The 25,859-nt window shown below is 51.9% G+C and overlaps 10 protein-coding genes across 10 annotated transcripts; 2 read left to right on the top strand and 8 right to left on the bottom strand.

The window, feature by feature from the left end:
* Positions 1–2,162: 2,162 nt before the first annotated feature.
* A1O5_10239 (uncharacterized protein) lies at positions 2,163–5,154 on the bottom strand (the record flags this gene model as incomplete). The annotated part of the gene is made up of 2 exons (XM_007750816.1): positions 2,163–3,571; positions 3,618–5,154. The coding sequence occupies 2 exons, from the start codon at positions 5,152–5,154 to the stop codon at positions 2,163–2,165; spliced, it is 2,946 nt and encodes a 981-aa protein (XP_007749006.1).
* Positions 5,155–5,815: 661 nt separating this feature from the next.
* Positions 5,816–8,485, bottom strand: A1O5_10238 (uncharacterized protein; the record flags this gene model as incomplete). Its single annotated transcript, XM_007750815.1, has 1 exon — positions 5,816–8,485. One exon carries the CDS (start codon positions 8,483–8,485, stop codon positions 5,816–5,818), a length of 2,670 nt encoding a protein of 889 aa, XP_007749005.1.
* A 481-nt stretch (positions 8,486–8,966) lies between these two features.
* On the bottom strand, positions 8,967–9,421 carry A1O5_10237 (uncharacterized protein; the record flags this gene model as incomplete). Its single annotated transcript, XM_007750814.1, has 2 exons — positions 8,967–9,178; positions 9,244–9,421. 2 exons carry the CDS (start codon positions 9,419–9,421, stop codon positions 8,967–8,969), a joined length of 390 nt encoding a protein of 129 aa, XP_007749004.1.
* Positions 9,422–10,548: 1,127 nt separating this feature from the next.
* Positions 10,549–12,189, top strand: A1O5_10236 (uncharacterized protein; the record flags this gene model as incomplete). Its single annotated transcript, XM_007750813.1, has 3 exons — positions 10,549–11,830; positions 11,887–12,024; positions 12,086–12,189. 3 exons carry the CDS (start codon positions 10,549–10,551, stop codon positions 12,187–12,189), a joined length of 1,524 nt encoding a protein of 507 aa, XP_007749003.1.
* A 273-nt stretch (positions 12,190–12,462) lies between these two features.
* A1O5_10235 (uncharacterized protein) lies at positions 12,463–13,554 on the top strand (the record flags this gene model as incomplete). The annotated part of the gene is made up of 1 exon (XM_007750812.1): positions 12,463–13,554. The coding sequence occupies one exon, from the start codon at positions 12,463–12,465 to the stop codon at positions 13,552–13,554; it is 1,092 nt and encodes a 363-aa protein (XP_007749002.1).
* Positions 13,555–15,173: 1,619 nt separating this feature from the next.
* Positions 15,174–16,279, bottom strand: A1O5_10234 (uncharacterized protein; the record flags this gene model as incomplete). The annotated part of the gene is made up of 2 exons (XM_007750811.1): positions 15,174–15,657; positions 15,726–16,279. The coding sequence occupies 2 exons, from the start codon at positions 16,277–16,279 to the stop codon at positions 15,174–15,176; spliced, it is 1,038 nt and encodes a 345-aa protein (XP_007749001.1).
* Positions 16,280–16,773: 494 nt separating this feature from the next.
* A1O5_10233 (uncharacterized protein) lies at positions 16,774–18,577 on the bottom strand (the record flags this gene model as incomplete). Its single annotated transcript, XM_007750810.1, has 6 exons — positions 16,774–16,999; positions 17,057–17,135; positions 17,185–17,587; positions 17,636–17,758; positions 17,807–17,837; positions 17,988–18,577. 6 exons carry the CDS (start codon positions 18,575–18,577, stop codon positions 16,774–16,776), a joined length of 1,452 nt encoding a protein of 483 aa, XP_007749000.1.
* Positions 18,578–19,760: 1,183 nt separating this feature from the next.
* On the bottom strand, positions 19,761–21,770 carry A1O5_10232 (uncharacterized protein; the record flags this gene model as incomplete). Its single annotated transcript, XM_007750809.1, has 2 exons — positions 19,761–21,419; positions 21,498–21,770. The coding sequence occupies 2 exons, from the start codon at positions 21,768–21,770 to the stop codon at positions 19,761–19,763; spliced, it is 1,932 nt and encodes a 643-aa protein (XP_007748999.1).
* Positions 21,771–22,527: 757 nt separating this feature from the next.
* On the bottom strand, positions 22,528–23,901 carry A1O5_10231 (oxidoreductase; the record flags this gene model as incomplete). Its single annotated transcript, XM_007750808.1, has 1 exon — positions 22,528–23,901. The coding sequence occupies one exon, from the start codon at positions 23,899–23,901 to the stop codon at positions 22,528–22,530; it is 1,374 nt and encodes a 457-aa protein (XP_007748998.1).
* A 670-nt stretch (positions 23,902–24,571) lies between these two features.
* On the bottom strand, positions 24,572–25,387 carry A1O5_10230 (uncharacterized protein; the record flags this gene model as incomplete). Its single annotated transcript, XM_007750807.1, has 3 exons — positions 24,572–25,032; positions 25,101–25,266; positions 25,316–25,387. The coding sequence occupies 3 exons, from the start codon at positions 25,385–25,387 to the stop codon at positions 24,572–24,574; spliced, it is 699 nt and encodes a 232-aa protein (XP_007748997.1).
* Between the last annotated feature and the right edge of the window lie 472 nt (positions 25,388–25,859).

Raw genomic sequence — 25,859 nt, 5'->3', positions numbered from 1 at the left:
TGGTCGAAGGAACCAGGCGGGAAACAGCCAGCATAGTGAGCAAAAGAACCATCGATGAGGCAGGTATGTGAGGGATATGAAACCACGAAAACTACGTGGGATTGCCTTGACGCATCTCATGATTACAAGGAGCCCCCTCCTTCATCCAAGCGGACCTTGACTAAAAGGGATGACAAGACGCAATTTTAGGCCCTAGAATGCGTATTTCTGATCATTGCTATCTAGGGATGCTATTATCCTTGCGACGAGGTCGTATCTCAGCACCCTTCGATGTCGGCATCCACCTCTGCCCGCTGCTCCAGAGATAACCTTGACAATTGCGGCAACCCTGATTCCATCAATCACTTCGCAAGATCAAGAGCTAGGGATATATTGGTGAAAAGATTTAATGCTTCATCACATGTCAGTAGCGTGTTTATACAACTGCGTGGGAGGGAGGCAGGAAGAGACATACGGTGCAGCATGTGCAGCCCTTGCATTCGCCGGAGCCGTGGGAGCAGGTGCTGCAGTGTGGTTCCATTGTGAGGAATTTATCGAAGTCTCTGACTTGTTGATATGGGTTGATGGAGTGTTTGCTGTTCTTGTTGTTGTTGTTGTTGTTGCCTTTGAGTCGAAATGTGTGTTTTGGAATGGTAAGGAAGGAAAGATCGAGAGCCCAAGATAAGGAAAAGAGAGCTGCATTTATACCTTTCAGCTGGCTATATATCTCGATCACATCCGAGCAAGGAGATTCCCACTGTAGCCCTAGGCCGCCATATCCCACGCAAAAAGCAAATTGATGCAGACATTGTTCGAGAGACGTCAGATGCTGTGGGCGCGTGATTGGTGCTCTCAGCTTATCGGTTACGTACTGTCATGGTGTGACAGCGTGCCGGTGTCCTACCGCCAGGCCCGTTCCGCATGATCAGACAAAGGACACTCTGCCTGGGGTGAGTCTCTATTAAAAATAAGGTTGGTCGTCTGCCTGGGGCAAGAGGGGTCGACTGGAAGTGGCTCATGGCAACTTGGTGGCATTGGAGCGGTCAAGGAGATCTCCACAGCCTGGATTCCTGTCTCTGCGTTCTCTGGTCAGAAATCGGTTGGAGTTGTAACAATGTGCCTGCACAATCCTGCTCAACGTAGTCAAATGGAGGAAGATCGAACAAGCGGAGTACTTTCATGCGTGGGATGAGAGACGAGCTCCCCAGAGGCCGGGCGTGCGATTGGTGTCGACTCCAGGGATATTTTGGCAGTGGCTCGGTGAACACTTGTGGGAAGTCCTCGTGTTTGGCGCCGGCTGTGATTAGATCGATTCAGATGACTCTCGTTGGAAACTTTGTTCGACAATCCCAGACCGGATGGCTAGCTCAAGCATTAAGGCTCCTTCTCGCACCAATTGGAAGAACGACAATGCTGAAGGCGCATCGGTAGAAGACTTCAAGATTAGCAATCGTGGTAGCCAACGGCTGAGTGGTTTGCAGGCAACCGTCTTTTCCAAGAGTTCAACATCTTCATCAAGAACAAGGAGCGAAGCACAGGGGATGTTAGGGTAAAAGCAGCGTCATGGGGCTGAAGCCCTTTTGCAAGAAGAGACGGCGTCGTCAATCTCGGCAAACATCCAGGACAGATACCAAAAGCGGCGGGAATGTGCTGCCAAATCTGGCGCAGAATCTCCATAGGAGCAAAAGTTGCACAATCTGCATGTTGAACTGTGAGGCAGACCGAGCAATTCTCGAGACTGTTATAAGTCAGATGTGAGCATGGCGCCTCTTGGTGCCCGCAGCTGTTTTCAGGCCTTCCCCCATACTTGCCGATACTTACAAAGGCTCTGAAATCGATCTGCAAGCCAATGCCCACGTCGATTCCAACGAGTTTGACAAGCGATCAGTCTGCCCCAGTGGATTAGATGGTTTAGCTAGTCGAGTCATTCTAGGCCAGGGTTTGGAGTTGCTGCTGCTGTTCACTATCGGCACGCTTGCTCTGCTCATGAAGTTGGGCAGGGAACAAATCATCGTGTCCGGGTGTGTACCAACCTCATTCCAGATTCATTTTTCGTGAAAGCTTCTTTCATGTGGTCCATCGTTCTAAGGATTATGTATGTAGATATATTGCAAACAGAACGACATGTCGCTAAAACCATAAATCATCCTCTTGCTCATGGCGAGAAGAGTCGAGGGATGAAGTCATATTTCCGTTTGTGGATCTGCAAAGTAATTCAAGACATCCTGTGGTAGATATTCCAACCAGGGTATCATGTCGCCGCCTAAGAAATCGAAATTGAATTGTTGTCCTGCACTCATATCAATATCTTGTGATTCAATCAGCATATCACTGTAAGCTTGATTTTGTGCGTCAACAAACGGTTGCCGGGGGCTTATGGAACTAGTATATCGAGGTACTTGCTGTGAGTATCCGAAGGTATTGGATGGCTGACTGGGCTGCTGTATGGGTCCAGGAGCGATGCTGGAGGGTGGCGCTGAGCTAGCAGTGTATGGAGAGTGAAGCCCAAGCAAAAGGTCTGCATCGGCTGTTGATACTGGATCGTAAGCTACTGATGACACCCTATCAGTAGATGTTGAGCTTCCTCCATGGTAGGCTTGTCCCAGTTGATCAGTTATGGTCTGGTCCCCCTGGACAATGGACACGCTCTGATTTTGCCATTGTGCTTCAAATTTTCTCGTAGCTGGTGTACCTTTCGGCGTCTCATCTTCATCTTTCGTCAGCGGAGCCGCCAGTGGAGTCTTCTCAGTTTCACCCCCCGTCGGATACAAGAAGCTGAGATTGGGGGCGAGAGAGTTGGCTGTCCCAGTCAAAGCCCATCCAATTGCATTACTGAGGTCCATCGATGGAGATATCGGCGCGCTCCCCGGCAGTCCCTTGAGAGTGCGGAGTCTCCCATATGCACCAAGTGAAGCAGCGAGCGAAGTGCTTCTTCGCCAGCCGGGCGTGGTAAAAGAGGGCTCTGTCGATGGCATTTCCCCATCGACATCTTCTGCAGTGAAGAGCAAGGGATCCATCAAGCCTTTCGACTTTTGGTCAAGAGCGGTCAAGATGTAGCGACAACCAGCCCAATAAGAATCCAATGTCTTAAGAGCTTTGTAACACCGCTGATAATTTTGATTAGCAGCAGTAGCGAGAAGCGTATGTCGTGCAGAGGCCGCTTTTTGCGTCCTTTCCGCAATCACGTCTGGTTTTGGCCGAGGTGTATGTCCGTTTGATGGCGGAGATGTCGCTCGAGACGATGGCTGAGAGGTATGGGCGGCAGCCTCTGCCAGAAAAGCGCATGCCGCGACATACATGGGCTGGCTTGTAAACGGATTACCGATGAAACTCTTTACATCGATCAGCTCAGCAAACGCCAGGATATCCGCAATCGTCTTTGCCGATGACATCGATAATTCCCTGCTATCGGGAAAAAGTTGTTGGATTCGTCCTTCGAATGAGTGCAGCAACGTCGGCTGGTGAAGCAGGACAATCAAGGTGTGGAACCAGAAGTGTAGTAATATGAAGTTGGTGCCATGACCCGCTTTGACATAATGTTGGAAATTTGTGGCATTGAAATGCAACCTAAGCGACAAGCGTTGATATATGCCTGTAGTGGTCAGCCTATAGGGTTCAAGCAGAGACCGAATCCTTACCAGTCAAATCTCTCTCCATGCTTGCCAAGCGCTTCAACACATCTGGCGTTACCTGGCTGACCTCCTTTATGTTGTTGAGCACATCTGCAACTCGTCCATACATGTGAACAATCTTAATCATGGCAGGAAACGGATCAGGGTATCCATTGATCATCTTCTCATCGCTTCGATATGGAAAGGAGATTTCGATGTCCTCGTCTCGTAGAGTGACAGGACGTCCCACACCAGAAGAAACTGCTCGGTCCAGAAAGAAGATTGCCCAAAAGGTATCGATGCGTTCTTGTTCACTTGCCCTTCGGTCGTCCAGCTGGGAAATGCCTTGTTCAGACAGATTTCGAGACAGCCTTTGTTGCTGTTCGGCTCTCCTCTGCTCTTCAGCCTTACCGTCTTGACTATGTTTCGCAGTTTTTGGGGTTGGTCCAATTCGCCCTTCGAGTTGTAAGCCCTCGAGCTTTTGAATGCCCAGGTCCTGCGCCATGCGAATGGCCGTGCCAAGGTACATCCATAAGCCACTATCGTGATCAACGCCAAATTCCTCGTAGGCGAGAAGGAGGCAGGCTTGAGCCACAGCCATGGTTGGGCAAGAAAACGTGTCGATGACGGCCGACATGGCCCGTTGAGCGAACGGATGGCCCCGAAAGGCTCTCTTGACATTTCCTTCCGGGTCCAATGGAATGGAGGGGTCATTGGATCTGCAAAGGAGAGGGTTTGCTGAGAATCGCGCCGCAACCGCGCAGACAGCATCGACTAGGATGGCATCGACTTTCTTCTCTTCCAAATCTCTCAGAAATCTGTCGCGTTGAAGAAAAGGGTAGTTGCAGCCGAGATGAGCGAAGAATGTTTCGCAAAGATGGGTGATCAGAGGAGCATTCTGTTCCGGGTCTGTTGCATCGTAAAAGGGTATCTCAACGGGCACTCTATCCTGACCAACAGCGAAGTTCCCATCTAACTGTTGACCAGCAGCGGGAGACTCTCCAGAGGCGGAAGGCAAGCTCGATCTATGGTCTTTGACTTGCACGACCATCTGTTTAAACCCAGGTACGATCGCCGTCGGCCCGAAATACCGGAAGTAGGGAACCCGGTTTCGAGAAGAGGTGAAGCTGCTCGAAGTATGATTGCTCGAAGGACTTATCATTCCTCCATCTTCCCTGTGCTTGTTGTCTGTTTCTTTCTCTGGCCCATATCGCGGCTTCATCGCGACTTCCGCTTCTCTACTGTGCTTTTGAGGCGTTGAGGATCCAGAGTCGGCTTCCTCTTCAGCATCCTCGTCCACTCTTTCACCATCTTTGCGCGCTGGACGATCGGCATAGCCTGAACAGACATGGCTGTTATCCGTGCAGGTCTTACACTCGGGCCGCTCGCCCGAGCAACGCGTTTTCCTCTTGCGACAAGTGAGACAAGCCGCATTTATACGCCTCCTCTTTGTGTGCGGCTGGCCATCGGTCGAGACGAAGCGGATTTGGCGAGGCGGTGGGAGAAAACTCGTAGGTGTATTTGGGGATGCGGACTGGCCAGGGTGGACGCCGCTTAGGCTCATACTTTAAGAGAAGGGACTCACGCTCGTAGCCCTGGAGGAAAGCATCTTAAATAGACAGTGTCAATCGAAAAGATTCCTGACCACCTCAGCCTAGGATAGACAGCCAAACGGTTCAGCCCAAGCACATGTTCGGAGTGTTTCAGTGCAACCTGGCCACTCGCTTCACTGGAGATAGTTTAAGTACTGAGAAGTGGCCGTGGGAAAGCGAAGAGCATGAGTAGATGTTCATATGAAAACAAGCGCAGCTGGTGGCCATGGGAAGAAGCTGCATTCAGCCATTCGCACTTTGCATACTGCTACCTCGCAGAAGCCGTGCTAGTGCTTGTGATGATCATCTGGGCTCGAACACGCCACCGACTGCCTAGCAAGCGCCTATTGAAGGAGTTGCGGGGACAATCTCCACCGATTATGCACCGAGGACTGGGTAAGTACGCGGTAGTTCAGCAACTACTGAGGCACAGTGGTGACGGAGAATTGAGTCCCTTTGATGCCCTTTGCTACAAAGTTTATTCCCCGTTCATGAGTGTGCAAGAGGGGACATATGATACTGGACGGCTTGTTCGCTCTTCATAACATCGTATTGGCCACGCCTTGTCACCACAATCTCCGCATCCTGATGATAAGTGTTGCATCGTTTCTTTGCAAAATGCTTCATTCTGCCTCAAGACGGCCGACTCCGTCCTCTCCATCCTCCTGTGACTCCATAACAGCACACGCCGTTCTGTTCACACCACGCCCTAACTTCTAGTAGGCTTACTTCGCGATCTTCGCCTATCGCATTCAATCCTTCCGTATTCAACCAGACCGTCAGTTCCTCAAGGACAATCGGATCGTACATGAGAATTTTTTCGTGCCAGGTTGGCGATCTTTGATGGTTTCGGGATTCTCCATCTTTCGACTGGGTTTCCGGATGGCGAGAGATAGCTGCATCAATCTGTGAAATAATATTAGATGCAGGAGTCTGTTGAGGCGTAAGTTCAGGACCTTCAGCCGCAGGACCGTCCAATCTCGAGATATTGTTCACGCTCTGGGCCCGAGAAGATTGACATGCTTGCGAGGGCGTGGATTTCTCTTGCGGCACTGTTGGCGGTGGTGTAAGAGGTTTTTGTGCTGTAGGTCTCAACTTGGATTGCGGTCGCTCTGGTTCATTTGGCAACCCTAGAGGTTCCGACTTGTGCTTCTCCTCGATATTGTGGTTATCAAACTCATCCAACTCATCAACATCCACAACGTTCTCGTCCGAAAGCGTCTTCGACGCTCGCTTTCGGGCAGCCTTCCCTTCCTTTTGTGCAGGTTCACTCGATTTCGTCGCTGCTTTCTTCCTCTTCTTCGGCTCCTCGGCGGTGCTCATATCCCCAGATTCGGATTTTCGTTTAGCACGAGATTTCTTGAGTTTCGGAACGGGTCTCGTAGAGACATCGTGAATTTTACTTAGTAGATCAGCGTGTGTCGTTGCATTAACCGATGCGCTTTCATCGTCATAAGGGTGTTGCACGCCATGTTTGCTCTCCCAGCATCGCTCGAGAAGCTCGATCATGGCCTCCCGCTTTTTAACGGCCTTGAAACCGTAGGCTGTTATCTGTTTCCTAAGCTCATGATCAGAAAAGCCCACGTATGATGGCATGATTGGCGGTGGATTTGAGACTGCGCTCTTTGCTTCCGAATGTGCCTCGCTGTCCTGCTGACTGATTTCGGCTGCCTTCTGTGGCTGTTTTAGTGTCCGAGAAGTGTGATATAGCCTCGCTCGTGTCTGTGTAGGTGGTTTGATGGACTTTGGAAGTCTAGGCGTAACGATATCATCAATATCAATCAGTGATTCAACTTCTTTGGCGTTTGGAGGTGGTGCTCTAGAAGGAGACCCTGGTGGGCCATTATCCAAAGTGTCTATGTCTTGACGGTTCGGACCTATAGATTGCAGAAGCACATCTTTCCCAGCCAGAGCTAGACGTACGGCAGGCGAGTCGGTCAGGTCAACCGTATCAACTTGTAGCAAAGCATTATCTTCGTCGCGGCCAGCTGCACCCCACAAGTTCCTTCTTTTGACAAATCGACCCGTACCACGACAAGCTTTGGGTGACGTCGACTCAATCGAGATAGGCTGCGTCGATAGTGGTGAAATAGGGTCAGAAGAAAGACATTCAGATCGCTTCAATGCTTCCAGAGTATCCCGCGTCAAGGTAGGTGATTCGTCGCGAGCTAACTGACTTGCCGGACCGAAAAGAAATGGTTGTTTCAGATTGGATTTTATTGCGGATGTAGGAGACTTCAGTCGCGTCTTTGCTGGAGCTTTTTTGGTTGGACGTGGTCTCCTGCTCGGAACCTTTGATTTGGAGACCTTCAAACTCACGTCCATAACTGAGTCTGCTTCACTCCCAGCGCCCACTTGTGTCGCCGTAAGGTATTCAAGCATTGGAGGTAGTTTTGTCTCTTTCTGCCGGCTTTCGCCGTAATGCGAAGTCGCCAACCCCGTGATTGTAAGAGCCTTCTTGGCTGGGGGCTTTGCCTTTCCATTGCTTACACCTTTAACTAGACCCTTGCAAGTCTTGAATGTCAATAAGGACGGTGCAGGTCTTGCCTCAGTAATCATCACAAGGTCAATCCTCCTCCTATTTGGTCGCTCCTGATTTGTCTCGGGTTTTGTCGCAGTTTTCTCCATGGCCACTGTAGCTGCCGGGGAAAAGGCATAAGATTTCATTAGATCATTGGAAAATCCAACAGCGCGGTCTTCAGATTGTGGAGTCTCCAAATCGTGTGGCTTCGGCTTGACGGGCGTCCAGTCCAATCGCCTTGGTATGGCCTTCTTTGGTGAGAAAGGGCTTCTTGAATGTCTGCTCATTTGTAAACCACGCCCGTCACCGGACTGTTTTGGTCCCGTCTCCGAAGCTTCGATATTCAGTGGCTTGATGGCGTGAGAGGTTTTGGGACGTGGATTCGGCTTTGGGGTGAACGACTCTGAAAATTCGAAATGCTTAGACGGCTCCTCTGCTTGTGTTCCTCCTTCCTTTTTTCCCCGTGTTGCTCTTTCAAGTGAGTTTCCAGCAAGCTCATCGGTCTGCGGTGATGACTTCGCCTTGAATGCATCTTTCCTTGGAGACAGGAGGGGGATATTCTCCGCGCCGACCTTTGTGGTGAGCATGGCACGTGCGCTGCTGAAGCCGCCTGACAACCCATCTCTAACCTGCCTGGAGATCTTGAATTGCTTTAAGTCGATGGCCTCACTTGTCGATAATGTACGTGGCGACCGTAACGGAGGTGGAGTCTCTGCAAGGGTGGGAGAACGCGCGAACGTTCGTGGAGGAGAGGACGAAAGAATTACGACAGCAGCGGACATGGTGCGATGGCCCTTGACGGCCCATTGGCCCAGGTTAGAGACTGCCAATGTGGTTCTGGGATGGCATTGAGAAAACAAAGGCAAAATACCAAGGACGGCGATGTCAGTTGAAATGCACTGGTGGTGGAGTGTGCTGCACGCGTTATTGAAGTTTCGGCGACCACCATAACAAAGTGAGGCTCAGCGGGATACGGAGAGGGCTGCAAAATAATGGACCCTTAATTCGCAGGTCGAGACGCGACTCGTCCACGATCCCACGTGAGCACTTCCAAGGGAGCCCTTGAGCCATCGCCATTCGTTACATTTAATACTTGGTCTCTCATTGGAACACTGTTAGCACACAGCTTCCAGCTCAAAACAGTGCGGCAGAGACTTTTCACCGATATAATGGTCCCCCTTTAGTGCCACAGTCCAGCAAACAAATTACACCAAACTCCCAGTCCTTCCGGGCATCCTTCATAACACCGTCCCTTTCAGAAGTTCAATCCTCAGCCCCATTGCAGAAGTGCCCCCAGACCCCCATGCCTTGAAAATCTTGCTCATCCGGGTCAACTATCAGTTGTGGTGGTTCAGGAAGTGGAGGATTTGGTGGGCTTCCTTCGGACAGGTTGACGGTCAGGCTCGATGCCGGCGACACGGACGGTGGGCTTTGGCCCTCCAGGATAGGCATATCGTGCTCAGCTCGTTCGATAGCTAACTCTGTCAGTCCCCACTGTCTCCTCCCCCTCCTCACTTCAATAGTCCCATGTTATACTCACCGCCTACCGTTGGCCCCAGCATGATGCTGTACCAATTGAAGATAGTATTGCCAATTAGCCAGATCAAAGAAAGAGTAGAGGTCCAGGTGGCAGTGAGGAGCCAGCCCACGGCCTTGAGGCTCTTCATCAACATGTAATACAATTTGTTCGGCCACAGCCGAGTCTCTGCGGAAGGCATTGCTTGGTTCATGACTCTGGAGAGACATGGCATCGGCGGTGGCGATAAGTTATATAGAGAACCCGACGAAAGTGAGACGGTCGCAATCACCATTGAAGTATTGGCTGCCAAATCACCTTCAATAAATCACTCACTGTGTCTAAGAGAGTCTTCGTCCTCTTCAAGGACGGTAGATGCCCAAAGATTCCCGGTCATAAAGCAGGAGCGCATGAGGAATTGGGCAGATCAGCGAGGTCGAGTCCAGGGAGAAATAGGAAAGTAACCAGTCCAGCCGAAGAGCCCAGCGCCCTGATCGGCGGTCGGACATTACGGCGGAAGCTGAAATGTGAGTCGATGAAGCCATCAGGCAAAAGCAGCCTCATTGGATTGTCATTGAACAGAGGTTGGTCGAGGGTGAGTGTTGGGAGGGTGAGGATATTGGCGAGGATTTTGTCACTACATACCAGGCGCACCAACACAGAAGGCGAGGAAAGGTCGAATGCGGATCTGTGCTACACCGTAGCAGTTTCCGCAGCAACATTCGGATAAGCACAAAGTCTGCAAGCGCAATTCTTGATCGAACATGCGAAGCTCACCAGCCACATCGCAGGCTGAGTCCATGAATAACGACCCGCCATTACCTCGTACCTCTCAGCGGCGTCAGCAAAGCCCGCTAGGTGCCCGCTGGACGCCCATCGCCCCACGGTTTGGTTGGTCAGGCGCAATCCAAGGCCTGGATCGTGCCGTCGACCTCGGACCAACACCAAACATTTCAGCCGCAAGGTGCCCTAGTCCCGGGGCCAAAATAAGAGCAGTGACGGCGAGACGGCGCTCAACGGTGTGTCCGAGACAAAACCCCTTAAGCCTAGTGAGTCCTTAGCCCTGGCTACTGACAAGCATCATCTGCTGGTCCGCGCTTTTCTTCCGTTAGACATCGATGAAGAGGCAGTCGGCATGTCGCGCAACATATCTAGACCCTTCTTCTCAGCTTCTGTAGCACAAACCTCTACCTCTTGAAGTTGTCTTGCTGCCATTACCAGGCTCACTGGACCGAAAGCCTCACGTGGCAAGCGCCGCGCAATCAGGCTGAGAAGCGCTCTTATCAGCGTCGACACACCTTTCGTTTTGTGCTTCGCTACATTGTAACCATGGCTTCTGATGACGACTCGCAGGCTCTGGACACTCACCATGATGAAAAGGACTGGGAAGCTCAAAGGGAAAACTTCCGCATCTGTTACATTGATCACGGCATGACTCGAAAGGAAGCCGCAGAGTATATGAAAGAACACTTCAACTTTAGCGCCACTCCCCGTCAATGGGAGCGCAAAATCAAGCAATGGGGGTTTTCAAAGTATATGGGTCGAGAGGAAAGACTCCATCAAATCGCGCAAACCGGCAAATCAGTCTTCGAAGTCAGTCGTCCCGGTCGAAGGCCTCGCTCCCTTATGGACGAGCACGGCAATCTTCAACCTCATGAAGACCGTAACCTGCGTCGCTTCGCCCGTCGCGAGGTGAGCCGTTCGAGATCGAGATCAAGGTCCACCTCTTTCACTGATCGACCGCGCCCACATTTCAAGCAAGAGTTCTCGGACCCCTCCGCAAACGCCTCAATGGATTCCCCTTTCGACTTCAACCAACTGGGTTCGGAAATGCGACGAAGTCCCAGCAATGACGCGTTCCATCTGCCTCCAACGCAAGTCGCTACTGGACCGCCACAGACATTTCAACCACATACTTTTCAGGAGCGGGAGTCTGGCGCGTACGGGATGGCTGGTGACTCCGGCCGTCCTCTAACTATCGGCCACAATCAGTGGGCTCAGACACAAGCTGATGGTACACAGCAGTTCAACGCTGCTGCAGTCCAAAACCAATACACGGCCTTTCCGAACGACCCAACATCATCGCACGTCACAAGCAGTGTCCCAAATACCAACCAGCAATTCCCGGCAAATGCAAATGACGCGTCATTTGGTTTTCCTATCGCCGACCCTTCAATTTCCTCGTTATCGGCAGGCTTCAATCAGTATGTCATGACCGGCGCCGACATAGGGATGCCTCCAGGAATGTTGTCGGAGGATATTATGACAGAGCAATCGATGTTCAACAACGCTATACAACTGCCCCTTGGCTCGGAACCGCTGAATCAGACAGGTCTCGAGAACAACCCTGGGATCAAGTTCGCTGTGGTGGATGTGGATTCAACGCCAATACTCCCTGCTTCTGGTGTCCCTCCCTTACCCCCAACGATGGGAATGGACGTTTCGTTTCCAGAGCCAGCATTAGGCAACGACGGGCCTCTGCAGAATGATGTCTTGCCGCTGGTAGAAGAGTACACGCGCAATGTCCAAGCTGCAGCTCTGGGGTTTTTAAACAGGTCTTTACACCGTGACGGGCTTGCCCATGAGCTGGCCGCGGACCTCGTTCAACCCAGTAAGTATTGCCTTCCAGTCCTTTTTCTGACTCGGGTTAACGCGTGACGTCGCTAGGCAGGACATTCATGACCAGCATGGCCGTCATCTTGGACAACTTCGCAAAGTCGCAGCAGAGATCTCTTCAGAGCATGAAGGATACATGCAGAAACCTACGACAAAGGAATGCACGTCTAATGGAGTTTCTGAACAATAGTACGTGTTTTCTAGCAGATTGTGTGGTCGACCGCAAAAGCGTCCAGCTAATTTCCTGTAGGCAATGATATGCAGCCAATCCCTTCGATAGAATCTCAACAGAACCGGGCATCTCTCCCTCCACAAGGAGCGATATATGGCAATATGTATACACAGAACTTTTGAGTGGATCAGGCACATGTCAAGGATGTCTCCACACGGGTCACGTGCAAGACCTCGGCAGATCTCGTTTGTCCGAAGCCAGTTAGTGATGGCAAGGCCCCATTATCATCCGCACAATCTTCCTTCAACCTAAAATCTCAGACTCGGCTTATCTTGACGACCTCACATTCGTGCTCGAGGTAGCGACGAGTCCCTGATTCGACTAGGCTGTCGGCGGAACCTCATCGCTATCTGCCATGCTTTGCGTCAGAAAACACATAACATACATCGCTCAAGATGTTGGTGATCCTGTGGGACCCTGACACGCTCCTGCACAAGACCGTTGAGCTGTTGGGCTCAAACCTCATTCCTGCACTAGAATCACCGGAACGTCTCGAAGCAATCCTCAAAGCTCTGCACAACTCTGAATATAGAGCTGGGACAAGGCCACTCAGCTCTCTGTGGGAAGGCCCAAAGTCGCGACTTCTGGAACTCACCTCAGAAACCCACGGCCACGAATATTTGCGACATCTACGAAATGTATACGAGGAGTGGCTGTCAGCGGGCCTGATTGAGCAAGACGGCCATGTTCTGCCAGAGTGTTTCGTGTTCCCGACTTCGACGGGAAAGCCACTCCGCCCGCCCAGGGATCTCTTTGCACGAGCAGGCTATTATGCCTTCGATATGAGCAGTGGCATCATGTCGGAGAGTTATCGAGCCATGATTGCTTCCGCAAACCTTGCATGCGAAGGGACGGACATGCTTTGCGGCTTCGATGACCGGCCCAACGATATTGACACAGTCGTAGCTCTCTGTCGTCCTCCAGGGCACCACTGCGACGGCCAACGAGCAGGCGGCTACTGCTACATCAACAATGCAGCTCTAGCGGTGAGTACATGGCGCTCACATCAATCTGATGCGCAAATTGGGATCCTGGACATCGACTTTCACCACGGCAACGGCACCCAGGAGATTTTCTACGCTGACGCCAAGGTCTTGTACGTAAGCATTCATGGCGAAGACGAATTTCCATATTACACTGGCGTGGAAGACGAAACAGGCAGTGGCGAGGGAAAGGGTATGAATATCAACCTCCCTCTCAAAGTTGGCAGTCCTATCGAAGAATATCTAGAGAAACTCGACTACGGCCTGAAGAAACTAGTGGAATTCAAGACCGAGTTCCTTATCGTGAGTCTGGGATTTGACACTTTTCATGCGGACCCGCTGGGTCATTTCCAGGTTCACACAGAAGACTATGAGACTATTGCGAGGACGACAAGACAGGCGCTCAAGGAGGTGCCCGCTCTCGTTCTTCTTGAGGGCGGATATGTTATTGAGCACATTGGTGCGAACATGTTGTCATTTCTCAAAGGATGGAAGTCTGCCTGAGATGCAGTCATCATGCTTGCCCATCCTTTCCGTCACAACCGTCCCTCTTCAGGTATGATGAAGGATTGCCTTGACCCATGGCACCGGCGTACCGACATTTGTGGGGATGAAGTGGCGGAGAGGGAAGCATGTTCAAACCCGATCTGAGGCGTCGGTCTGCTGTCTGCGAAGCTCCACGACAGCTTCTGTGCACCATGTCAGCAAACTGTGCCCGGTGGAGAGGTGAAACATCAGAGGCAGCTACTTGGGCGCTGACGGTTTGCTCGGTGAGTTTGCCACAGAGCGTACAAGCCGATGAAGACCATGACAATACCAAAGAGGACATTACTTAGAATCTCGGGAGAGATGTGTGGGGACCAGGGAGGCATTTTGTGTATACTGCAATATACTCCGTTCACCGTAAGGCTGAGAAAGCTTTTGACTTGACTCTTGAGGGGAGGTTGGGGCTGAGTCGAGGATCAGCGCAGTTCATGTACGAGAGGAAATTTGAATTGTCTGTAGGTCAATCAATCGTGAGACTTGAGGAGCGACAGTTCTGAATTAGGAGCGAGATACTTGTACAAGTAGGTAAATCCATTAAATCCATCTCCGTCTCACGTGTCCCGGTGCCAAGGGCAGGCTGCACGCGTGCGAGGAGCATGCGAGCCTGCAAGGATCACCAAACTCAAGGTTCCAAGCGAGGAGTGCCGCTCCACAGCCTGTCATTGTGGGCTCACGGCCTTGTTCTTTGACCATTATTTGCGTCGGTCGGATGTGAGGCGCCGGCCTACAGGAAGAGAGACTCCATTGAGCAGAAGACGCCAAGGCTGCAAAGCGTGCATGGAATGGAGCTTTGAGCAAGCTGAAGCCTGTCAAACTACCGTCGAGCCCGTAAAGACAATCAGATTGATCAATGGGGAAGTCGGCGGGCCTTTTGTGATCAACACAGACAACCCAATGACCACGGACGAGGATATTGAGCACGGCTCCCGTCTGCCTCGTCAATGACGGGGGACGCGGGGAGGAGAAAAACGGTAGGGTCAAGGGGGTAACTGATACTTGCGATGGTGCTGGTTGCTGGCCCCCCCCCCCCCCCCCCCGGGGGGTGAGAAAAGAAAACGGTCACCACCACCGCCGCCGCAGGTGTTGCTCGACGAGAAGCCATCCACCGTCCAGCCCGCCATCTAGTGTGCATAAGGAGCTATCTTCTGAAGCTAGTCATGGTTGGTCACGCTGTCAATCGAGAGCGCCGCCGACAGCTCCCAGAAAATCCCCCCAAATCCCCAAAAGTTCTAGAAAATCTTAGAAAATCTGAAAAGGTTTAGAAAAGTCGCGGACATGGTAAATAAAGGGAAGTGGATTCGATGCTAAGCAAACGAGTTGGAGAGGAGAAAATTCATCTTCATTCTCACTTCTTTTCCCCTTCCTCTTCTCAATTAGCACCTGAGTGATAGGAATTAGTTAGCTGTGTTCTACCACCCAAAGGGTTGCGCTTTGCTGCAATCCAACAACTCCTTCCCCTTGCCCATCGATGCTGAATGACGCTGAATCCCTTGCATACCTCTTTTGCGCTTGGCTTCAGTCACATATTCCCCGCCAGTCCATGCAATGCCACTTGCCCTTTCTCACCCTTCCACCAATCATCTCCTGTTACTCTGCCTCATACTCAAAATCTGCACCATCCGAATGAAGATGTTCAAAAAATCCAATTCGAGCGAGATGCTCTCATTAACCACGTCCTTCCTCACCAATCCCCGTTCACTCATCCTAGCATGGTGTAAAATCTTCTGCACATCGTAGAGCGTAAATCCACCAAAGACGGCAAGCCCACCATAGAGCCAAATATTCTCAGTCCACGCGAGCGTGCGAATTGCCGTGGCAGGGAGAACCAACGGCGCAAACCCGGAGATGGCGACGATGGCGACACCCGCAAGCAACGGCCCTCCCAAGTATAGGTACTTCTCTTGTTTGGCCGTGGCCCCGATGAAAGCGATCGAGCCCATCATGCCAACGGTGTAGAGGCCGGCGCGAGCGAGGATAGCGGGAGACAGGAACATTAACGGGGTGAGGATGGCGGCTTGAGTGACATTGAAAGCGCTCCAGAGAGCATATTTTTGGATGTAGCTGTGGCGGCACCTTGTCAGTAAACTTGTCCTTTTATCTGGTCGAGTGGGGGGTGCTAGAGAACTTACTTATCTGGATGGGTATAGAACGTGCCGTACATGGTGCCAATGCTAGCAGCAAGACCCAACCCGACCACCAACCAAGGATTCGTGGCCATCAATCTATAACTCCAGCCGCTCTGGTGTAGCGTGCGGGCCGCAAGGGCGATAATCCCCACGCCCAAGCCAGTGTGCATAAATGTCTGGTTCAAGTACTCGCGCTCAAAGGGAGGCATGCCGCCATCTTCGCGTGTTTCGCGGTTAAAGATGAGATTGGTGGCAACAATGGTGCCGCCGACCAGCGCAGCGCCGTAAAGAAGCCGCTGTGTCAGGTTTCCGCTGGCGGTTGGGTTGGCAGGTTGGTACGAGGGCGTTTGATAGCCGCGCTTGAAACCATTGCGTAGAGCTGCTGATTTCAGCAGCGACTGTGCGTTCGATGTCGAGGCAAATGGCCGAGGGTTGAAGAAGGTGTTGGATGATTTGGGACTGGAGGAGTGGAACGCTCGGACAAGCGTTGACGGTTTGCTGAATTGTCTGAAGGCGTTGGGGGAGACCGCAAAGGGTCTCCTGAGCACGAAGGACATGATGAATGCGCTCCTCGATGAGAAACAGGCGATGGTGGAAAACTGAGAAAGAGAGTCGTTAATGGGATGGGAGAAAGACGATGCAAGTAGCAGGACGCAGGACGCAGGCACAAAGAGAGCTTCGCCATGCGTGTACTTGTACTTGGACTTCGGTAATAGACCGAGGCGCCACCAGCTCTAATGACGCACTCGCAAGCCCAGGCTGTTGATTGGCCATCGGGTTGAGCTCTGTGTCACGTGGCTCCGGATAAGAGTATCCGATGCCGCTTTTACGCACTTCTCGATGTTTCCAGCAAGGCTTCAACGCCCTATCTGCCTCGCTGGCCTTCCACAAGTACACAGCACATAGGAATGCCTATCAAGGTAACAAGAGTAACAAGCACTTGCTCTGCTACGGTTCATGTCCTCTCGCTCGCTACCATACATGACGCCATGCCCACATTCATCCCTCCGACGCGCTCGCAACCCTTCTGCAACAGTCTCCAGATTGGACCTCACGGAATATACCTAAAGTCAGGGTGCTTATGCCCCAGGTCCCGCTTCTCAGCGTCATTCAATCCCTCAAGTCGATGGGCCCTCCTTCCTTGATCCCGCACCCGATTCTCACGCATGTTGTATGCAATGCCGAAGCTAGCAACACAGAGGACGATGATCTGGGCTGACAGATTGATGGTGTGGCCAATGGGGTATCGAGGTGCGTCGCGGACAAGGTAGGTCCATCTATAGAGCGTCAGTCTATTTCTATCCAGGAGATACTCTGAGTCCGGGCTTTCTCACGTGGCGAGGACACCTCCTAATGTGCCAACTGAGACAATCCACGCAGTCGCAACAGCCCGCACGGCTGGTCCAGCAGAATCTGCCAAGTGTTAGCAACCACCTCTCCAGCATGAGGGCACTCGACACACTGTTGATTCCCCACGATAGGAACCCAGGTCCACCGGGGAATGCTCCTGTAGTGATAAAATACACGGCCATGTAGCGGATGGAGGCATTGGTGCTCCATCGAAGGATAGAGAAGCCGGCAATAGGGAGGAAGGTGGCCAATGCGAGGTAAATGCCACGCCTGCGAGTTTTGTCGCTGATGTATGCAATCAAAATCGCCACGAGACATGCAGCCACATAAGGCGGCACCGAATATAGTTGTGCCTTGGTTGCGGTCCAGCCCAGATCCGCCAGGATTGTCGGCATAAAAATGGACAGACCTTGGACGGTGATGTTGATGAGGAAGAAGCCAGCGGCACAAAGATTGTTGTTGATGTTGAAGATGGCGGCTCTGATGTGATGCCACTGAACCTTCTCCATTGGATCCTGTTTCCGTCAGTGTTGGTTTCTGAATAAACATCACAGGGTGCTCACAGCGCGATGCTCTCGGATCAACCGTTCATGCGCAATATGCCGTTCTCGTTCGGTGAGGAACCGACAAGTCTGTGGATTAGACGGCATTAAAGCCGGAGCAGCCGCAGCGACGATGGTAGTGATCTACAAGACATTAGCACAATTTGCTGCTGCTGCACACCTGGAACGCACCAAGCCCTCGAAAAAGAAGATATTTCTCCAGCTACAAACAAAGTGTCAGACATTTTAGCGACCGTGCTCATCCGTCAATGCCACTCACGTGTGGATAGGCGTTGACTCGGTTCCCCAACGAGGGATGCGGCTGAAATCCGTCAGCAATGGGAAATATTTGTCTGCAGATGGCGGTACGTACGAGAGAGCTGTGGCAAACAAACCTCCAAAAGCCCCTGCGATCGAAGCAGCCGAGATGAAAATTCCAATTCGAAAATACAACTCCCGCCGCTTGTAGAATGTGCTCAGGAAGAATGAGATCCCGGGCATGGTCCCGCCTTCGAAGATACCCAGAAACGCCCTCGCGACACACAGCTGGTCGAAGTTTTTAACAAAGGCGGTACAGAGGGACACCAACCCGAAGCCAAAGACCAGTCCCGGAATATAGAATCGAGGGCCGATGTGCTTCAGGAGGATATTGCTGGGAACTTCCACCAAGAGATAGACAATGTAGAAGACACTCAGCGCCCAGTTGAAGCGATAACCAACAAGGTCAAGGTCCTTGGCCATTCCCTGAATGCGAGCATTGCCGATGTTGGCGCGATCGAGAAAGCAAAAGAGGTACAACAAGGTGACCAGAGGGACAATTCGCCGGTCAATCTTTCTCCTGATGGCTGTCTCTTCCTGCTCTGTCCAGTCGATCTCCTCGGTTGATGACTCGCTCTTCGTGGGATCCAGCTCAAGATGGTCAAGATCCGAAGGTTTCAGAGTCCCTCCTGCCATTCCAGCCATGGTCCGAGAGAAACGCGGATGTAGAGTGTCAATCTAAGTTATCGGAGACTGTGATGAACACGTACAGATCAAGTCCAGGTCCGGCAACGAGAGGCTTCGAAGACGTGTATTAAAGCGAAGAGTTCGAGGTAACTCCAGGCCTCACCAACGCCCCACATTCGAACACAGATTGCGGATCATCATCAAAGAGGACTCCCATGTTGCTGCTCCGGCATACGTGATACAGTGTGTCCCATCCGGTGGGGAGGAGGCCCTGCGCACTGAACATACCGGCTGTCATCACCGGGAGTCATGATGCTCTGGTCGCTCCCACAGTGCCCAGGGACAACACATGGCCAAGGCAGATGAAATATCCCCTGCAGGTTGATAGGTCTTTGCAAGGTGGCGGCAGGAAGCCAAGTAACAAGTCAGTCTTGGATTCTGGGGAGGGGAGGGAAAGCTGCACTTTTGAAAGCGAATTGAAAAGGCAGAAGAACTACCTTGAACGCGATCGTTTTCTTGGCTGTCCGGGGTCGAAAGTCGGTGGCGGACTGCTGTCTAGCGGGAGATGATCATGCTGTCAACAGGCACCAGACAGATGTCGATCGCATTTGGACGGTCAATAGACCATTCATCTGCGATGCACCACCTACGGCCGGGATGGCTTTGTCTGTTTCATTCTCACATACAAGCTGTCAAACTCCGTAGATGATAGTGTGACGGGCATCTTGCAACGGCGAGGCTGTCCGCTTTGAGCTCGGAGCACGAACCCCGAGCGGGAAAGCGCGTTTGGGCGAGGAGCAACAGCAGTTTGGTGGAACATGACCAGGGTTGAGGAATACGAAGACGGCGGACGGTGCTTCTTTTGTTCCCCTGGGCAAGAATGTTCCATTGCCCAGACGCCTAGACTTCGGCAGTTGTGTTCAAAGACATCACCACTTTATCCGCTGCGCCCTCCACCTCAACACTGATCTGTGGGAGTTGTAATGAGGACTTGAAGATGTGGATCGAGGTCAGCAGGTCCTTTTTGTGTCCTTGGTAAAGAACGTCGTTAGCCACATACATAGGAAAAGGGAAGAGAAATGAACACCGTACAGACGAACGGGAAACAAACCCTCACACCTTCTTCAACAAGCCTAGTGGGAGAAATCTGTCATCTCAGCCTTCTATTACAGCAATTCCCTTCCATGTTCAATGTAAGAACTCATCCATCCCTGAAGAATTGCATAATATCAATCCCCGCCTCTTCCTCTCCAGCCTTGCCCATAACATTCCCGCCATAGGTAAAATATCCCTCCAAATTGCCTTGTACAGGCATCGAATTCGCTCTGATCTCCTCTGGCGTCCCGAACACCCATACCGTCTGCTGGCCCATTATGACATGCTGCAGGATATGACAGTGCATCATCCACACGCCAACATTCCTCTCAGTGACGCGTATGCGCCATACTCGCCAGCCATTCACTTCCCCAGGCTGAGGGGCCTGCAAAGTGTACTTATATAACAAGGTCGTGTCACGCCGCGAGCCGGGGTAAGGGACATTGTCAGCTGAATAGGATTCCAGCAGTGCTGCGTGAGCTTCCGGTGAGTATTCCCCTGGGCCAGAACCCAAGTCCCAATAGGGTCCACCGTGAGCATGCATCGGATGCGGACCGTAGATCCCCGCTGGGTATGAAGCAGCATTCTGCCATACAATTTCAAGGACCTCGCCGATTTGGGCTGGATATATCTGTGAGAGAGGATCAAAGCCCCCGTTGGCGGTGGCACGGCCGTAGTCTGGAGTGACTCCATTGATACTCCCATTTTGAAGAATCTCAACGAGGTACGGTGTGTTCGTTGTTGGTCCTAAGGGAGCGGTATCGGTCCAGTATTCGTGGTTTGAGATCATCACTGTGTCGCCGGAGGAGTTATTGAGGAATTGTGAGGTTGAGATGATGATGCGGCGAGTCACCTCCGTTGCATTGGGGGGAGCTTCGTAGCCTGCCAACGGAGGATTCTGAAAAGCATACTCGAGCCAATCTGTTACATTGGCGGGTAGGTCGAGGATTGGTGCCGGAGGGAGGGAACCCGCACATGATGAGTTTGAGGCCGAATCGCGACGGTCCCCGGGACCGCTTTGCTCCAATCCTTGCCGCGTCGGAAAGCTCGTGACGGCGTAATTGAGAATAGCCCATGCAAAAACCGCACTCTGGCCTTCTCGAGTCTCGAACTGAATCCAGAATTTCGTCCGTCCATTCAAATGGTCCAATTCACTTTGCGATTTCGTCTTCAACAAGAAACTGAATCTCTGACCTGTGTCGACCTGCATATACGGCGTTTCTACAGGATAGACGTAGGAGTTGTCCGTTTCGATGATGGTCAGATTGTCGTGATGCTCCAAGCCAAATAGCACCAGAGACAAGGCAGTGCTGCCAATAAGGCGTACTCGATACGTCTTGTCGGTCTCGACATTCATGATCCAAGGTTGACATGAAGGGTCCGACGGACCTGGATTAGAAGCGTTAGGAGCTGTTCCACTTTGTCCATTAATTAGCAGAGACGTCGGATCTCCCGTCCATATCCAGGGAACCTCTGTCAACTGTAATTCGATGGTTTGATCGTCCTCAGGGTAGAAGTCGCCGATTTTCAGAATGATCTCATCGTCGTATCCATATGGTGGAGGCACAGCATCCTTTATAATCAATGCCCCCGATGCCGTGATGGCTTGAAAGCCCACATGCGAATGATAGAAGGACGTTCCAGCTTCGCTAGCGCTAGGATGGAGCTCGTAATCATAGAAATGCCCAGGAGGAATCGGCCATTGTGAGGCCAATGGGGCCCCGTCAGCAAAGGGCACCGCAGCCAGTGAGAGACCATGCCAATGCTATATATATATATATATTATGTGACCGGTGAGCAAGCAAAGTCTCGTGTGAGATCCTCTGGGAAGAGTTCGACCTACCATTGTCGTATTCACATGTGCGTCGTTGTACACCCGAATCCATGTTGTTCGCTCGGGCTCGAGATATATGGGAGGTGCCGGGTATGTGCCGTTGACCAGCGTTGAGAGACGAGGCTGGCAGTTGAGCTGGATAGTGTCGACGCTGACCCGCAGGACAATGTCGGGGGTGAAGCTAGCATCGTGTCTCACCAGCTTCTTCGCATTGCTCAGAGAAATAGCAAACGCAAAAATGCAAATGCAAGCGTGTAGCCAGCACGAGAAAGGGAACAGCATTGCAACTAGGATATCCACGTAATGAACGACAGAGGTGTAGGCGTAAAACACGATGGCGAGATGAGGACTGTCTCAAACCTCACCCTAGAAGCATTGAAGGCTCACAGTCGTGGGGGCCTCGTAGCCATTACCGATCCATATGAACCTCAGAACGGCCTGCAACAGACCCCTCTGTTCAGGCTAGTGAGGCTACGCGGCAAAGCTACGTCAGCTCTGGTTGAGAATTTGAATTTAGCTGGTTTTGTGACTGATACAATATGTTGTTATCCGGTGCAATGAACAGGTGAGCAGCTGTTTTCAGGAGCTCAGTCGCGAGGGTCGCCAGAGGCTAGGTAACGCCAGCAAAGACGTTGCGGAAGTCCGAAGCCGAGATGGCACGGCAACGGCGACACAGAGATGCTTGTGACACCTAAGTTCATGGTTGTGCAACGTTTATTGAAGGATTAATGGAGCTTCTCCGGACATTGGAGAGATCTGAATGGATATCAAGTGGTAAAAAAAAGGGGGGGTTGAACTTACTGTCTGGCAAAATGGGTTTCCGTATCTCGCGAGGCTTGTTACTTCTTCTATCTGCATTGGCAAGCACAGCCTTGAGGTCAAAAACTTTCTGTCAGACTAAATGCTCGGAAAGGATCACGCTGCCTCCACCGGCCACAACAGGGGAGCCTCGCCAACACAAAATATTGTAACTAGACTCTATCGCAGTTCCAGCAATCTATATCTATAGCAATCCCCTCCCTAGGCCAGACATATCGGCTTACAGCTTCGGAAACCTCACTCTTAGGAATTGGCTGGGCCAGGCGACGTCAACACCCAACTTCCAACCCACCTTCAACACCCACTCCGGCTCTCTCATAAATTGTCTCGCCACAAGAATAACATCTGCCATCGGCTCCTTGCCACCTTTAGCATCTGTCATCTCCTTTGCGGCGTTGGCTTCCTCTCCGATACTCTTGTCCGATCCTTTGTCGTCAACAATGTCTCTTGCTTGCTCGGCTTCCGTGATCAGACCCACGGCGCCAATCAGCAACTTCAGGTGGTTTGCCTTCATCACCTGTCGGATCTGGTGCGCGATCTTGGTCTGATAGTCCTTGGACGAAAACATGTTGATGCGCTGCCGAGGGTGATTCCCGCCACTGCTGACGTCGAGAAGATCCACCCCCAACCCAGGAAGTAGACGAGCCAGTTTCATCGTGTTTTCCACATCCCAGCTTCCAAGCTGCTTCCCCAAGTCCGTCTCCTCCATCCACTCCGTGGAACTGACCCGCAAGAACAGAGGCATATCTTGTGGTATGTGCGCCCGGACTGCTTTGATGACCTCAACCAGCATGCGTGTGCGATTCTCGAAGCTGCCGCCGTACTGGTCGGTGCGCCTATTTGTGATGGGGCTGAGGAATTGATGTATCAGATAGCCATGAGCAGCGTGGATTTCAATAACGTCGATGCCGGCTTCCACGGCTCTGCGCGCGCTCTCTGCAAATGCCTTGACCACGCCTTGGATCTCCTCCACACTCAACTGCCTCGGAGGCCAAAAGCCGCCATCCTGCGATAATCCTTTGCCATCCCAGCTCTCCTCTGGCCCGCCCATCGGTCCTACCACATCGTCTGGCCATCCATCGGCATCCTTGTCCGCGCGGACAGACGGTCTCTTGACAGATGACGCCAGCCACGGCGGCATGGTGCTTGACTTTCGTCCGGCGTGAGCTAGCTGGATCCCGGACAGGGCACCCTGCGACCTGACAAAGTCCGAGACGCGTTTGACGCCTTCAGTCTGCGCGTCACTCCATAGCCCGGGGCAGTTGGGGCTAATTCGTCCATTTGGCTGCACGCCCGTTGCTTCAATGAAGACTAAAGCCGCTCCCTTCAGGGCGTAATGGCCTAGCGTTGCGATGTGATAGTCGGTGAGCTTGCCAATATCTGGACCCGAAGAAGCCGTGGAATATTGGCACATCGGTGCCACTATTATGCGGTTGCGCAGTGTCTTGGAACGGATCTTTAGAGGAGTGAACAGTGTCGGGGTATCGGGAGATGCAGTGAACGGCGCACCCGGATCCGCAGTATGGGCAGGGGTGAAATATGGGATACCTGGGACGCCCTTGTTGACGAGCATAGGGGAACTTGACGAACCCATGGCTGGGGACGCTGAACAGCAGCAGTCAGCAGTATCGGGTTCTTCGTGTGTGTGTGTGTGTGACGTCGATGATGCCTCTGTACTGTCGCGGAAAAAGAGCGAAAACACCTCGATGCCAAGGGCTAGTCTTAGGAACGGAATTCGACAATAAATCTACAGGGAGCCGAATATATAGTTGTACAACCACTGGAACACGAGAGATAGGTGAAGCGACAGTGACAGTTGATTTCTAAGACAGCTCGAAGATATTGGAGAATTGATAGTGCAGGATCCGGGGCAAACACCGGTTTAACCGAGGCAATATAGCATCACATCATCCATCTTATGTACCGAGTAGGTATGTACGCCATGGAACGCCGTACATTCCCTGAATTGTGTCTCCAACTGCTCCATCTAGTAGAGCCGATGAATAAAGGGGTGAAGAATACAAACTATGGTAAGACGAAGGACTCGGTATGCTTCTATATGAAGGGTTAGGGGGTAATGTGGATCGTATGTCTTTTTTGTTGGCTATGGATCAGGCATTGCTCCTGTGGACGACAGCATCGTCCGATTAACAACTCTTTTGTTTGTCACGGTAACGCCCATTGAGATCACCATGCTCGGCTGAGTGCTTCGAGAAAACGGAGGCATCCAAAGCCCAAGTATGTGATGTCTTCCAGAGGGGTCATCACCATGGCAGCTCGTATCCCTCGCGGTGCCAAAACTTGCCCGTGTCTTCAACTGTCTTCTTGCTGACAATATTCTCCCACAGCTTTCTCGCCGCCTCATCTGGTTCTACTGTCTCTGGGGGCATCTTCGCAGTCGGCAACAAATTTGTCCTGACATATCCAGGATGCAACAGCATGACTGTAACGCCCTTATCTTTCAGGTCCATCGCCATGCTTTTGCCAATCGAGTTGACAGCGGCCTTGGAAGAGCGATAGGCATAATGTCCGCCAGAACTGTTGTCGCCCATTGAGCCCACGCGGCTCGAAACAATACCGATTTTTGGCTTGGAGGCCTTCAGGACGTTGGGCAACAGCGCCTGTGTAAGAAGGAAGACCCCAAAAGTGTTGACCGCAAACGTCCTTTGGAAGACTTGCAGATTGCTCGTTGTAAGACTGTCGTCTTCATTGGCGGCGGCAACACCTGTTCAAACCCATCGGTTACTTTCTCTCTTCTCACCATGCTCATGGTCCGAGGAGGGGTTGTCACACCTGCAATGTTGAGCAAGAGGTCAACTGTCGTGTCACCGAGAGAGTCCTTGAACTTTTGAATCGACTCGGGCGAAGTCACATCAACTTCTGAAACGAGAGCCGTCTTAGCCTTCAGGGTCTGGAGTCCATCTCCTTGATTCCGGTCGACAGCGTAAACCGTGTAGCCCTACCTGGAGCGTTATCTCGATTGATTTTTGCGCAGTGGCCGAGCTAACCTCATCGCACAGTATTGTGGCAAACGCATGGGCGATCCCGGAGTTTGCCCCTGTAACGACAGCAGTAGGCATCCTGGTGGTCGCAATTGCCGATGGGTCAATCAAATTCTCATCCAAGAAGCGGGTGAAATTGAAGAGGAAGCCTCAAATCCTTCCTCCCTGTACTTTCGTTTGTTTGCTTGGCTGGTTGTAAGGGATTCTGCGAATATTTAGTGATCCTGTAGACATATGACGTGATTTGTTACCCTGAGTCAATCGTGTCTCGGGCGGCCACTCAAGGGAAATGAGGTGGTGGAAGAAGGACGCGATGGCAGTGATTAGGGCGCAGTTAAGGCACGCAGGCTTGCTAATGCCAAGAGGCTAGTGAGACTGGAGCCCAACGAGCGGGATTGCCACCGTCCATTCCCAGCTCTGGGCTTGCCTGGGCTTGCCTGGGGGCCTCTGTCCAAGTGGTGTCCCAGCATGTAGATCCGTAATTTAGGCGGCCCAACCCCCGATTAGAAGGTTCTTAAGGTCGTGTCCATGTCGCTTAAAGGCTGCTATG

The sequence above is a fragment of the Cladophialophora psammophila genome (genome assembly GCF_000585535.1).
Source record: "Cladophialophora psammophila CBS 110553 chromosome Unknown aczJe-supercont1.19, whole genome shotgun sequence".
Taxonomy (NCBI): Eukaryota; Fungi; Ascomycota; class Eurotiomycetes; order Chaetothyriales; family Herpotrichiellaceae; genus Cladophialophora; species Cladophialophora psammophila.
The sequence above is the reverse complement of the archived record's forward strand: the minus strand, read 5'-3'. Positions and strand labels throughout refer to the sequence as shown.